Source organism: Haliotis rufescens, unplaced genomic scaffold (assembly GCF_023055435.1).
Source record: "Haliotis rufescens isolate VD_foot unplaced genomic scaffold, xgHalRufe1.0.p SCAF_11, whole genome shotgun sequence".
In the NCBI taxonomy this organism is placed as follows: Eukaryota; Metazoa; Mollusca; class Gastropoda; order Lepetellida; family Haliotidae; genus Haliotis; species Haliotis rufescens.
The window spans coordinates 34,473,640-34,488,801 of record NW_025963791.1 but is presented as its reverse complement, the minus strand read 5'-3'; the positions used below and the strand labels follow the sequence as shown (position 1 = coordinate 34,488,801).

The window sequence follows — 15,162 nt, the reverse complement described above, 5'->3', positions numbered from 1 at the left end:
TTGAACATACCTTTCTAAGTCACCGTTAGTTAATGCAGCTTCAACATACCTATCTGAGTCACCGTTAGTTTATGCAACTTGAACATACCTATCTAAGTCCCCGTTAGTTAATGCAGCTTGAACATACCTAACTAAGTCACCGTTAGTTAATGCAGCTTCAACATACCTATCTAAGTCCCCGTTAGTTAATGCAGTTTGAATATACCTATCTAAGTCATCGTTAGTTAATGCAGCTTCAACATACCTATCTAAGTCACCGTTAGTTAATGCAGCTTCAACATACCTATCTAATTCATCGTTAGTTAATGCAGCTTCAACATACCTATCTGAGTCATCGTTAGTTAATGCAGCTTCAACATACCTATCTGAGTCAGCGTTAGTTAATGCAACTTGAACATACCTATCTGAGTCGCCGTTAGTTAATGCAGCTTCAACATACCTATCTAAGTCACCGTTATTTATTGTAGCTTGAACATACCTATCTAAGTCACCGTTAGTTAATGCAGCTTCAACATACCTATCTACGTCATCATTAGTTTATGCAGCTTGAACATACCTATCTAAGTCACCATTTAATGCAGCTTGAACATACCTATCTAAGTCATCGTTAGTTAATGCAGCTTGAACATACCTATCTAAGTCATCGTTATTTAATGCAGCTTCAACATACCTATCTAAGTCACCGTTAGTTAATGCAGCTTCAACATACCTATCTAAGTCATCGTTAGTTAATGCAGCTTGAACATACCTATCTAAGTCACCGCTCGTTAATGCAGCTTGAACATACATGTACCTATCTAAGTCACCGTTACTTTATGCAGCTTGAACATACCTATCTGAGTCACCGTTAGTTTATGCAACTTGAACACAGTATTACCTATCTAAGTCACCGTCAGTCCATTCAGCATGACCAAACCTGCATTGAAATCTGCGTTACTTCATGCAGTTCTAAATGCAAGTGAGTCTTCACATTAAAATAATCAATTTGAACATACACACCACTATACTAGTTTCAAAACAGAAATATGACATACCCATAGCAAACAAAACCAGAACTGAATACTCAGTGTGAGAAAGATGTCAGAATGTCAGATCACATTTTCGTACTTAAATCCCAACATTTACGGTAGGAATTGTTCATAAGCTGTTTCATTTCGACACATTTCTCAAATACGATATTACAATCGAGCTGTTACTATAGTGCCTCCATAAGAGACGAGCATCCAATGGTGTGTTCACAATGATCTCGCCATGACCTCGACAATAGAACAGGTTTGTACGTGTTGATGATATCAACACTGACAGCTTAATGGCAGCATTAATACCATTCTTATAACAGATTGGCCGCCGGTCAATACAACTGACCACTGACTGTATAACATCTCCACAAGACAGTACACCTCTCGATGTTATTAAACGCAGGCACGACCTTCCACTAAACGTCCATCAAACCTCAGACGGAGACAGTGTTACATCCAGAAGCACTCGAACCGAGCCTCTTGGGAGAGTCACTACCACAGTCAATAAACGAGGTTGGACCATCTCTCTTCTGGGAGTGTTTGGACACAGGCACGTCTTCGGAGTGAGACATCTGATCTGAAGAGATCGGGGGAACTTACTTCTCTGACCTCTACATCGAGGTCGTGATGGCTGTAGAGGTCACGATGGACTCATAGTATGACACAGACGGACAACCGGCTCGTGGAGTCGTTTCTCTCTGCGATTGGGATGGGATGACCATGGGATGACCATGATGGATTACGTGCCCGGCCTCAACAGTGTGTTATCACGACAGGGCAAGGCGTTTGTCAATAGAAACTAATGGTAGCACTCAAGGATGGGTATTATCTGTGCAATGTTAAACTGAATGTCATTTCGCGAACACCTAGTGTCCTCGCTGATGAGCAGTGATCCATTCATATAAGTTTCACCGCTATTTCGCCTTTTACGCCCAATGGAATCTGTTTCGGCGGATAATCGAGACTGGCGTTGAAGTTTTATATTTACATAATAATAAATATGGTATATATAAAACTTCAAGAATATTTCATGAGAATATTTCATAAGTGTTTAAAGGTTAGGTTTAATGCGGTTTAACTCCGCGTTCAAGATTATTGCATTCATATTCCATAGCGACGTGCATGAATGTGTGCGTGTGTGTATGCGTGCGTGTGTGTGTGTGTGCGTGCGTGCGTGTGCGTGTGTGTGTGTGCGTGCGTGTGTGTGTGTGCGTGCGTGCGTGTGTGTGTGCGTGCGTGTGTGCGTGCTTGTGTGTGTGCGTGCGTGTGCATGTGTGTGTGTGTGTGTGTGTGTGCGTGCGTGTGCTTGTACTAGTCCGGACAAATGCCGGGGTTATAGTGCTAGCGAGATACCATGCCGCAGTTTAACATGAATACCCCACTCAGACACAGTGTACTGTCTCCGCTCCGACCAGTCCTTGTTTTAGCCCCCTATTAGTCTTTTGGTATGACGCGGACGGGGATCGAACCCCGGACCATCCGCTTTCCGAACCGACGCTCTACCCACTAGACCACGGAGGCGGCCAAAAAGTGTTTTAAAATGATTCTATTACTCCCATTACAATGTTTTAATTTGGAACTGCAACCTGGAATATTAATATACTTTTTGTGTGTAACGGTTCTGAAAGATCGATAAAGATAACAAAGACGGTGAAATGTACAAGAAGATGCTCAGGTGTTGATATTTGGAACTGATCACTCTGTTGGTAAGCGTGTATATATCTCGGCGTGTGCAGCAAGTTGAGGGAGGCTTTCATCACCACGTGATTCATTACGGTTGACGTCCCATGTCATTGCATCGCCCTGCTTAATGTTTAAGAAAAAACAAGTGGAATAAACAAACATGTTCGCTGAACAAGATGTGGAAATGTGCACGTCCATGTCGCCTTGAAGCTGTAGTGAGTATGTATAAACCCTGGTAATAGATGTGGAGAAACAAACAAGAGCGGCGCGGCGTGGTGAGTAATGTTGCATACTAGAGGAAATGTATGGAGTGGAGAGGAGCGGGGCGGGGGTTTGGAGCGGAGCGGAGTGGAGCAGAGTTGGGTGGAGTGGAATGGAGCGGAGCGGAACGGAGAGGAGTGGAGTGGAATGGAGTGGAGTAGAGCGAGGTAGAGTGGAGCGGAGCGGAGCTGAGCGGAGTGGAATGGAGTGGAGAGGAGCGGGGCGGGGGTTTGGAGCGGAGCGGAGTGGAGCAGAGTTGGGTGGAGTGGAATGGAGTGGAGTGGAGTGGAGTGGAGTGGAGTGGAGCGAAGTAGAGTGGAGCGGAGCGGAGCTGAGCGGAGTGGAATGGAGTGGAGTGGAGCAGAGTATGGTGGAGAGGAATGGAGTGGAAATGAGTGGAGCGGAGTGGAGTGGAGCTTAGCGGAGTGGAATGGAGTGGAGAGGAGTGGAGCTGAGCAGAGTGGAATGGAGTGGAGTGGAGCTTAGCGGAGTGGAATGGAGTGGAATGGAAAGGAGCGGCGCCATGCGGTGTGGAGTGGAGTGGATCGGAGCGGAGCGGCGTGGCGCGACGCGGCGCGGAGAGGAGAGGAGAGGAGAGGAGAGGAGTGGTGTCGGGCGGTCTTGAGAAACACAGGATCAAGCTGTACAACATTCCGTGGAATTGTCTGGTGCTTACAGTGTTGAATACATGTGAGCAGGTCTGATAATACGCACTCTGCTGAACACATCCACAAATAAAACAACATCTAAATGACTATCTTAAAATCTTTGAGCAGAATGTTCACATTCAAGGAGCATAACTTATGAATGAGTCGCTTCTTTCAGCGCCATATACATGTCGTGCGTGCGAAAAGCTATTGCTGTGAAGCTGAAACTGTTAGGGTTTCCATGAATATTAAATAGGAATGCTCGGCAACCTTCACTATCTACGTCAGAGTCCGCCATGCACACACAATACACCGATTTGTTAGCATGGATCATACGTATCCTGTTTCAAGAGGCAGTTGAGTCAATTTAAAAGGGACGTGGACTTACAAATCGTTCACTGCTGACACATGTATGTGTTATCTTCACTCCTTAATACTTTTCTCTTAACATTTTCTTTCCCTATTTTGACTTGCACCATATGTTCGGTGTTTTTTCAAGTGAACAATTGACTTGTCTTTGCATGTGTTTGTGACGGGTGGCAGGATACGCTTACCTTTCGCGAATCATCTCTGTTTGATGGTGGTTCATAAACACATGCTCATGATATAGTTGGAAATGTACAACTGACAATGTTTTTAGCAACGATTGCTTATGATTATGGATAGGATTTGTGGCATTTATATGCAATTGGTTATTTTCTTTCCTTATTTTAACTTGCACCATATGTTACCGGGTTTCTTTTTCATGTGCACAATTGACTTGCCTTTGCATGTGTGTGACGGGTGGCAGGAGACGCCTACCTTTTCGCGAACACCTGGTACCATCTCTGTTTGATGGTTGTTCATAAGGTGAGGTGAGGTGAAATGGGGTTTAACGTCGCGTCCAAGAAAATTGCTCTTATATAGCAATGTGCATCCACGTGTATGTGAGGCTGTTTGTACTGGTCCGGACTTATGTCGACTTTATAATGCTAGTCCACTTAGATACCATGCTGCAATTTGACATGAATACCTCACTCAGACACAGGGTACAGACCCCGAGTGGACCAATCATTGTTTTGGTCCCTTAATGCCGAGTGCCAGGCAGAGTAACAACAAGTACCATCTTTTAACGTCTTTTGGTATGGCGCGGCTGTGGATCGAATCCCGGACCACGGAAGCGGTCTGGTGGTTCATAAACCCCGGACCTTTCGCTCTCCGGGCGGACGCTGTACCGCTAGACCACGGTGGCGGTCTGGTGGTTCATAAACACATGCTCGTGATATAGTCGGAATCATACAATGGACAACACTTGACTATGGATAGGATGTGTCTCTTATATTTGCAATTGATTATTTGCCAGCCAGGTCACCCAGACAGTGTCAAAATAGAAGTAGAAATCAGTGTGTATGATAATTTCTAAATCCCTAACAGAGACGGATCGTGAGAGATGTCTCAGCAGGGGTGGGGGTAGACAAATCAGACAATCTGACAAGGATGGCTGGGAATACCGATTGATTTGTCTTCAATTCAATAATACAACGGTAAACCATGTCAATGACGACCACGTGTGAGCTTCAGAGGGGTGAGTGGGGATAGAATCCACATCCTTAGAGCCGTATAGTTGGGGTCGGTGGTAGTATTGTTTGACCTGGATAGCTGACTGTGGCCTTTCAAACAATAACTCCCACGTGGTTAAGACTGAGCCATCAAGGTACAGTACCATCGAACACTCCTTGGACGATTTCTGCACTACACTTGGTTGCAATCAGCCTGAGCAAACATAACGATGTGTCTTGTAGTATGGATCTCTGTGACACCAGTCTGAAGCCGGATTTTCCCATCCAGGAATACAGGGCGCCCTTTCGAAGCAGGATCCAGATGCATATGATTTCCCACACCCTTGACCATACTTAGCTGTATGATATAATTCTATTTAAAACAACACGATTGGCATGACACAAAGGTGCATATTTCCTATGCATACTATTTTTGATAATTATTCATTACAGTAGTACAGTGATGTAAAAGTGTGACAGCAGCATGTGAACTTAAGCTGTTTTCTAGTGGTGTTTTCAGGTAAACAATTGACTTGCCTTTGCATGTGTGTCTGATTGGGCCATCGGTGGGGCAGGATACGCTCACCTTTTCGCGGATACTATTAAGAAATGCATCTAGTCGGAGTCGAACAAAGGAGAATTATTATGATTATAGAAATGTTTTTTGTCACATTTTTTACAGATACCCTGTCAAGGTCACATGTTAGATGGACTTAGAGCAATCTATGATCGTGCAAAACACGTTAGCGCAAGTACATTTGTGCATGACCACATTCAAAGCATACGGCTGGCGTATAAAATAGTTCCAACGATGTCAAGTCTTCGGGTCGATTTCTATATTCTGGAACCACAACCTACACCTATATTTGAGTGTGGTTATTGCTTCCGAGACAGGTGTCTCTGGATGCCCTGGTCAAGTCTCGATTATTACAGGCCGCCGTCGTATGGCGGGAGTACTGCCGAGCGGCGTTAGGTGACAAACACACACTTACTCTTTGTGCAAATTTGGTTACGGTGGGTTCCACCGGTAGAGCAGGACATGCTTACCCTTTTCGCGAACACCAGCTGATATTCATTGATGGAATAATGATAATTGAGACTGATTACACTTTGTTGTTTTTTCAAATAGTATGTCTTGTTTTGTGACATAGATGTAATTACCTGACATAGGAAGAGTTGTTTCAAGATGTCAAACATCCTAAATGTAAAATTGCCATATTTACCTCCAAATTACCTTAATTGGAACAAAGCGTCCTGTCCAACGTTCAAAGAAAGCCATACTCTATGACACCGAGATGTTTACACAGGCAGTATGTTGTGAAGACTCGTGTCGGAAATTCATCAACCCAAGGACATTTTGTCTGTTTAAAATCGCGTTTTCATCAGGATTTATGTACCAACCAATAAGGCAGCATAAATCATAACATCAACCAATGGTCATCTCTTACAGTGCAATTGCTGCCAGTTCGCCACAAAATATTTATGACTGAGGGTTCTCCGTACCTTATACCTACTTGAAGATCCTTGGCGAAGTTTAATGTAAATATTCCAAATGCCTCATACCTATTACATTGGTAATGTGATGTTTTTGAATGTATTTATTTCCTACACATGTGTTTAAGTATTGCGGCAATGGGGTAAAATTTATGAAGTAATTCCTTTAGCATCAGACCAGATATAGCAAACTGGATTTTAATTCGGACACTGCTATTACGTAATATGTTTGGTTTTCGGGAATGGTATGGCAAAAACATGGATCAAGGAATGAAAACCATTCAGTGAGAATTGCTTGAAAATGATGCTGTAATGGTACGATTAATGATAAACGGCTAATGAATACTTCACGACAGGAGGACGTAGGTATGATATTATGTGATTTAGCATAGCAGAAAACTAAATAACCATTCAAAACATTTTCTAGTAGCATATCGTTAAAATTGTTGAAAAAGGTTAGCAGTGACGTATGTAGCTGACACAATAAAGCTTACACAAATGGTTTACCTCGGAACAGCGAACCCCTTTAGTTCTATATATTGTTATTTTCTCTTTGACGAGAATTATTTTGACACTCGACTGCGGATAAATAGATGTAGTTTCAACTTTGAGTTAACGAATACCCGATTGGCGTGTTCACATCGATACAGACTGGTGAGTGAAGGAGCTTTAAGGCCGCTTAGGAAATATCACTACGGGGGACACCAGAAATTGGCTCCACGCAGATTATAACAATAATCTTTATTTACCCACATTATAATAATATTCTTTATTTTTAGCAAGAGTTACTTTGAGTACCAGGGGATTAAGACGTCATGTCCTACACGACCAGTCTGACGGACGTTTCCTGACAGCATCCCCAGTCACCATGAAACTCGTCATTAAATACCGGACCTTCGTAGAAGCCTGCATTTACCTTACAATCTAACCATGTTAAGAAATATTCCTCAATAGCATTAAGGCCGAAACTATTGACTTTGACTTGCCTTCCACAGTAATCACCGGCCTTGTCCAAACAACCCATTGCAGACTTCTTCACAGACTATCCAGATTTAACGTAGAGGAGAGGGGTTGGGTTCGATACTACCAACTAGCGTTATTGATCGGGTATTGATAAAACCCCAGGTATGTGTAAATATGGGATATTTTATAAGTGCGAGCTGTAGGGTGCTTATTAGTATTTGACATTTGAAGAAGGGTGTTATTATTAATGTTGACGATGAGGAACACACTCGGTGCTTGGTTGCTACTGAATGTCGTCAACAGTATGAATTATACAGGTAAGCAATTATTTTATACACTAAGGTCCATGCTGGCGATTTATCGATTGCTCGGCAATCTGTTGACACATTTTGAAATTGGAAATCTAACGTTCAGCACAAAACATATGATTCATGTTTTCAAAAGTTTTTTATGTGATAGGTTCTTTGAGAGTTGCACATTATTGTGTATATATGTCACTATATGCGGAAAAAGAAAACTCTCTTTCATTTAAAACCCACGTTGTCCTTATAACCATATTTGTATTATTGTCAATGATAAGATATATTTTGATGTAATTTGGGTATACATAGTTGCATTGCTACGTTGGTAGAGTAACCAGTCACCCTAACCAGTCAGCTTCAATATTGATTATAACAATACCGTTAACATGAATATAGACATGTTTTAACGTGAGTGTTTAAAACATCTACACCGTCAAGAACTATGTAGTAAATGTCAGTGTCGTAAACATATATGCCGTCAACATCAGTGCCGTAAGCATCAGCGCCTCCAAGCATGAACGTCATAACCATCCATCTCCTTACCGCTATTCCGTCAACATCACTGTTGTTAACATCAATGTCGTAAAAACCTATGCCGTCAAACAATAATGTCGTAAAATGTATGTCGTCAAGCATTAATAGCGTAAACATAATCGTTGTCCACTATAATGTTAGTAATCATCAATGTCGTCAAACACAAACGTCAACACCAATGTCGTCAAACATATATGAAGGGAACATCAATGTCGTAAAACAGTCATGTCGTAAACATCAATTCTGTCAAACATGATTGCTGCCTGACATTCTGTTAAATACCAGATCCTCGTCCTGTAACAAATTACATAGACGGAAATTAATCAGTCATGTTTCTTTGCCCTTCTGTGATCAGCGGTTTAATATTGAGGAAGACGAAAACAGCCTAAGTTCCCTTGAAATGCCACTATGTCTACAGTGTATGACTGAGTGTGTATCCATACCGCAGTCATCAACACCAGATCGATGTCATATACCATTACAAACACAGTGGCTCCGAGTAATTGGTTGTATCTATATAAAACGTGCCTACTGTTGTCTTAGTCTAGACTTATATTATTATATATCTATAATAGATATATTTAGCACTTAGGGTGGGATGTCAACGGCTTTCGGTCATTAAAGCTGACGAGTTTATATATGTTTTGTTAAGATAATGTCTAATTTTGTATTTCATAGACACCAGATTATCTTATACACGTAGTTAAATCTAATTATTCCAGTGTAAGAGATTTATTCAATTTGGTTTGCAAAAATACATACCACCCATTAACCTTCATCACAAATACCAAAACAAATGGCAAACCTTCACGGTGTAAATACAAACGGCAAACCCTTTACATACACAATTAGAGTGAGTGAGTGAGTTGGGTTTAACGCCGCTTTTAACAGTATTCCAGTTATATCACGGCGTGTCAGCTTAATGTGGGAGGAAAGCCCGAAGTGATGCAGGTCTCAGACGTTTACCACTTCGGTGAAACCCACGAGCACGGGTATGGTGCTGACAAACCTAGAAACACAATCGGGGCGAACCGGGATTCGAACCCACAATCATAGGTTTCTGGCGTGTCCAGGAGACGCAACTCTGCACAGCAAATCGCGGCGCCTTAGACGACTGGGCCACCCGTGCCCCCCACACAGTTAGAAATCTCTGGCAAAAGCAGAGTTGAATGTACAATTCCGACTATATGATTAGCACGTGTCCATGAATCACCTTTAAATAGTGATTATGCAAGGTGTTCGCGCAAGGTGAGCGTATCCTACCCCACCGGTTGCACCCATCAGAAACACAAAGGCAAGTAAAGTGTTCACCTTGAGAAAGACGGGAAATTAATTCACCACGCAAACATCAGTCGATTTAAGATGCCTACACGCTTACTATTGAATGTTGATCTAAGCATTGTTTCAATATAATCTGATTACCCTAAAGTTAGGGCAGATAATTAAATGCATTTAGTGGACGCTTTACTGACTGTCATATTTTATGTATGATACACACAAAATATTCAGAACATATTGTGATCCGTTTTCTGGACTGTCAAGTGTCGAACTGATTTGATAATTCAATAACATTCTAAATAACGAAAATAGAGTGAAAACCCGGACCCGGACAGAAGAATTAAACATTATAACATAGTAATTCAAATACTTGTTTCAGCTAGATTAATATTTGCCCGACGATTGCCATTTAAATAGTTCTGCCTCACACGGATGTCAAGTCCATGGAATGTGAATTTGAAAACTCCAACCAGTATGCCCGTTGCCCTAGAGAACGTAAAGAGGCGTGTGCTGATAAGGCAATTGCTCAGCGATTCATTTAAATACCGCCATATCTTAAGTGCTTAGGATTCATTGTGTAGCTAATTGGAGCAACCTGCACTTGGATCAATAGTTCACGGGTATTGTTTGTCAATATATTTGTTAGATGAATTATGACGGCAATAAATCGATAAATATCAAACATTTACAAAAATAAACGCTAATTTGTATCGATATGTTCCTATTTATCGAATCGATATTGAGTTTCTAAACATCGTGTCCATGCAGTTCTAGATGATAAGTCTGTCTTGCAGATGTTAGGGACCAGTTATTTATTACAGGGGTGAGGTGTGGGAGATGGGGGTTTTAGACAAAACTGTACTAACAATAATTACCCTCTCCTAAATTGCAATTTTTTGTTTTATAAATGGCAACATGACTTCGAAACAGTACCACGAACTTCATAATTTATGGCGAATTTGGAAGAATGGCACTTCGTTTAAAGGTATATAAGAGTATGATAAACTTCTGGCATAAAACAGCAACAGGCAATGACAAGCTCTCACAGTTACTTTGGGGCAGTCGGGTAGCCTAGTGGTTAAAGCGTTCGCTCGTCACGTCGTAGACCCAGGTTCGATTCCCGACATGGGTACAATGTGTGACCACGCCGTGATATTGCTGGAATATTGCTAAAAGCGGCGTAAAATCGTACTCACTCACACTTACTTTATAGTTATATTTATCATGATTCAAGAGTGAGTGAGTGAGTGAGTGAGTTGGGTGTAAAGCGAGTGTTACAGTTTCCAGTTATATCACGGCGTGTCAGCTTGATGTGGCACGCATGCAGTGACTCGATCCAAAACTATTGGAAAAACATAAGTGGTTAGAATGTCTCATAATAAAAGTGACAAAACCATTTCTTATTCATCCGAAACATCTGCCAAAAGCAGAGTCAATTGTACGATTCCGACCATATCATGAGCATGTGTTTATGGATCACCATCAAATAGTGATGACACCAGGTGTTCGGGAAAAGGTGAGCGTATCCTGCACCACCCGTGGCACCCGTCAATAACACATGCAAAGGCAAGTCAAATGTTCCCCGAAAGAGTGACTGAGTGTGGTTTTACGCCGCTTTTAGCAATATTCCAGCAATATCACGGCGGGGGACACCAGAAATGGGCTTCACACACTGTACCCATGTCGGGAATCGAACCCGGGTCTTCGGCGTGACGGGCGAATGCTTTAACCACAAGGCTACCCGACCGCCCTCCCCGAAAGAAAAGCACCGGAACAAATATGGTACAAGTCTGAATAGGAGAATTACATCGGACATCATTTTTGTAACTTTCTTTATGCATAGATCCAAATACGAAACAGATGAGGCCGTCTCAATGGCCTCCTTTATTTCCAGTTCAGGTGGGTATTCAGTGGAAGGGAACTGGCTATTTGATTGTCATTGACCGATTTCAGATTATCGATATACCTGAAGCTTAAGTTAAACTTCTTGGACAAATTATAGTGGTTTGACTTTACCAATCCGGACAAAAATTCTGATTCATATGTTTAAAGAAACAGGTCAGCAAAACGTGGTGCACAATTGGTGCCCATGGGGATGCCGACCTCTTGCCTAAATGTCTCACCCCCAAATTTTACGTAGATGTTTTTAATGAGGAATTCCAGCATTTCGCGTATTGTTTTCTCAGTAACTTCAGATGGCATTTGCTTTCATGGTTGACAAACTGTCCTGAGCCTCTGACGTTAGATAAGTAACTGGATGTAAGGTCATCACGTTTTGTAACAAAAGCCCGATGGATCAAGGAATGAAGCTTTCCTTAAGTTTGTCATGTCGGATAGTGGTGTACAAAGTTGAAAAATCTGTTTTGACAGAATTGAACTCGTTTTTTTTCTGATAACTCTTGTGGTTTGTGTACCGTGTTGGAAAACCCTTATCCAGGTACGACTAAATGACTCACTCACCATGTTGAACATACCAGTTTCCTCAAGAACCGCGATGCAATATCATATCAAGTTCAAAAGGGAATCTATATGAGAATATCAAACTTGATCTCTGTTTTGATAAATATCTCTCACTTAACAAAAATATATAAGAAAAATAGAACTATAATAATAGATTTCGGGACGAAACCGGTAGATGGAACAAAAATCGCTTGTGAAGATCGAACATGCTAACGATGTACTTTCCCTATGGTAAGTGATGAATGTCATATTTTATTTAAATGCGAAATGTTTGCTCTCTAAAGATCTCTATACATCTCTGATATTATTATAAGTTCCCTAATACTCATATATTGGCACGACTACTTTCCAACAACAGCACTAGACACTTGAGAGACTTATGTATATTTACCGACATACCAATAAACGAGATGTAAAACCTTTCATCCTGACGTTTATTTAAACATGCTATGTATGTATATCGTGTCTTACATTGTTCGATGTATATTTATCTAATGTTAATTATATATTGTACTCCTGTACCACCGGGGGCGGTTTGGAGTAAATAAAATGATCTGCATCTGAATCTGAAGCATGAAACCCGTGCCTCACACCTGCATCACTTCGTGCTTTCCTGATATTGAGCTGACACGCCGTGATATAACTGAAATACTGTTCAAAACGGCATTAAAGTTACTCACTGAAAACATTTCTATACAGCTAAAAGCACCAGTTAATATCGTTAAATCCATTAGTATGTTTGAGTATATAAGTGTATACATCGTGGTCGTTGGTTTACCATGAGGTAAAGGTCTAAATCCTGCATCATTTCGGGATCATCATCCTGCATCAAGCTGGGTGCGTGAGTGAGTATGGGTTTACGCCGCTTTTAGCGATATTCCAGCAATATCAAGGCGGCGGACACCAGGAATGTGGTTCCCACATTGTACCCATGTCGGGAATCAACCGGGTTTTCGGCCTGAAGAGCGAACGCGTTAACCACTAGGCTACCCGACCGTGCCTCCGTCAAGCTGACACGCTGTGATATAGATACACAAATATAAACTGAACAATACATTAATAGTATTCAATATGCATATAACCTCCTCGGATATAGTAAATGATAAGATATTACGAAACCATGATTCATTTCACTGGATGTTGAACGTATAACTCTGATAGCTTTACATGGCATTATCATGGACAATACTTGCAGCTTAACAGACAAGACAAATATCTCTGAAAAGGCTTCACAGTTGGTTAGTGGATATTATCTCCTTCCACTCCATTACAGAGTATCAGGTGGTACGAAATACCGATGTGGCAGAGTTTGTTTCATCTTTGGTAACGCCTGTGTATTCAAGAAAGCTTCACATGGACCTCTTGGGTCATCTTTGGTAACGCCTGTGTATTCAAGAAAGCTTCACATGGACCTCTTGGTTCATCTTTGGTAACGCCTGTGTATTCAAGAAAGCTTCACATGGACCTCTTGGTTCATCTTTGGTAACGCCTGTGTATTCAAGAAAGCTTCACATGGACCTCTTGGTTCATCTTTGGTAACGCCTGTGTATTCAAGAAAGCTTCACATGGACCTCTTGGTTCATCTTTGGTAACGCCTGTGTATTCAAGAAAGCTTCACATGGACCTCTTGGTTCATCTTTGGTAACGCCTGTGTATTCAAGAAAGCTTCACATGGACCTCTTGGTTCATCTTTGGTAACGCCTGTGTATTCAAGAAAGCTTCACATGGACCTCTTGGTTCATCTTTGGTAACGCCTGTGTATTCAAGAAAGCGTCACATGGACCTCTTGGTTCATCTTTGGTAACGCCTGTGTATTCAAGAAAGCTTCACATGGACCTCTTGGTTCATCTTTGGTAACGCCTGTGTATTCAAGAAAGCTTCACATGGACCTCTTGGTTCATCTTTGGTAACGCCTGTGTATTCAAGAAAGCTACACATGGACCTCTTGGTTCATCTTTGGTAACGCCTGTGTATTCAAGAAAGCTTCACATGGACCTCTTGGTTCATCTTTGGTAACGCCTGTGTATTCAAAGAAAGCTCCATGTGGACCTCTTGGACAATTAGTCACGACCAGATACTTTACAGAAAGGTTTAAGAATGTTTAGTTAGTGTGTGGCATTTAGTGGATCCAGTCATTCAAAACAGAAGCGGTCAATACCTTCACCCTGGGCAATCTTCATTCCAACATTGCAAAACATGAACCAATCGTGGAATCACTTAGTGGCACTTTGAACGTTTTGATACGGTTTTGTTAAAGCGTGGTCAAGCGATATGTAAATGTTTCCCTCTCTCGAGAACCAACAACGGATGGTTTCGGCACAACCATCACTAATCTTATGTTGCACAGACAGGCAATGTGTCCACTATCTATCCTGTACAAACATAGAAGCGGTGTTAATTTAGAGAATGTTCGGGAAACAATTGAATTTGCTGGGGGCAAGGACACGTTTAAAGAGGCATCGGGGCACCATGGCCAATAAACGAATCCATCACTAATACCCACTGACCTGTCCAAACATGGTCATCAAACAGCACCACGCCAGACATGATTGAAATCAATGGTAAAACATGGGATGTTTGTGTGTCTGCCATGAGAAACGGGATGGTGTTGAAATTTTATGGAATGCAGTAGAGGGGGGGATTTATAGAATAAAGCCAATGTTTAACAAACCTTGGCCTAAGGCCTGCAGACAATAAGATCAGACTGTATAGATTTGGGACAATTGATAGGCCGTAGGCATTTTTGGTACAAGGCAAGACCAACAATCTCATTTCGTGATGTATTGGGATGGAAATGCCTTAGCAGCGATTCCAAATACACATTACTCAATGATTTGTGACATATTAAAAATGTCAGGCCAAAACAAATTCAATATTTGTGTTTCGGATTCTCGCCATCATATTTCGTTACCAAAAATGGTGAACAACTGAACTTCGGCGACGAAGGACATGTTTTGTATTTAAATTACCCACTTGTCTTAAA

General features: G+C 41.6%; 1 protein-coding gene across 1 annotated transcript; it reads left to right on the top strand.

The window, feature by feature from the left end:
• Positions 1-3,003: 3,003 nt before the first annotated feature.
• On the top strand, positions 3,004-3,384 carry LOC124151245 (armadillo repeat-containing X-linked protein 4-like). Its single transcript, XM_046523631.1, has one exon. It carries the CDS (start codon positions 3,004-3,006, stop codon positions 3,382-3,384), a length of 381 nt encoding a protein of 126 aa, XP_046379587.1.
• The last annotated feature ends 11,778 nt before the right edge of the window (positions 3,385-15,162 follow it).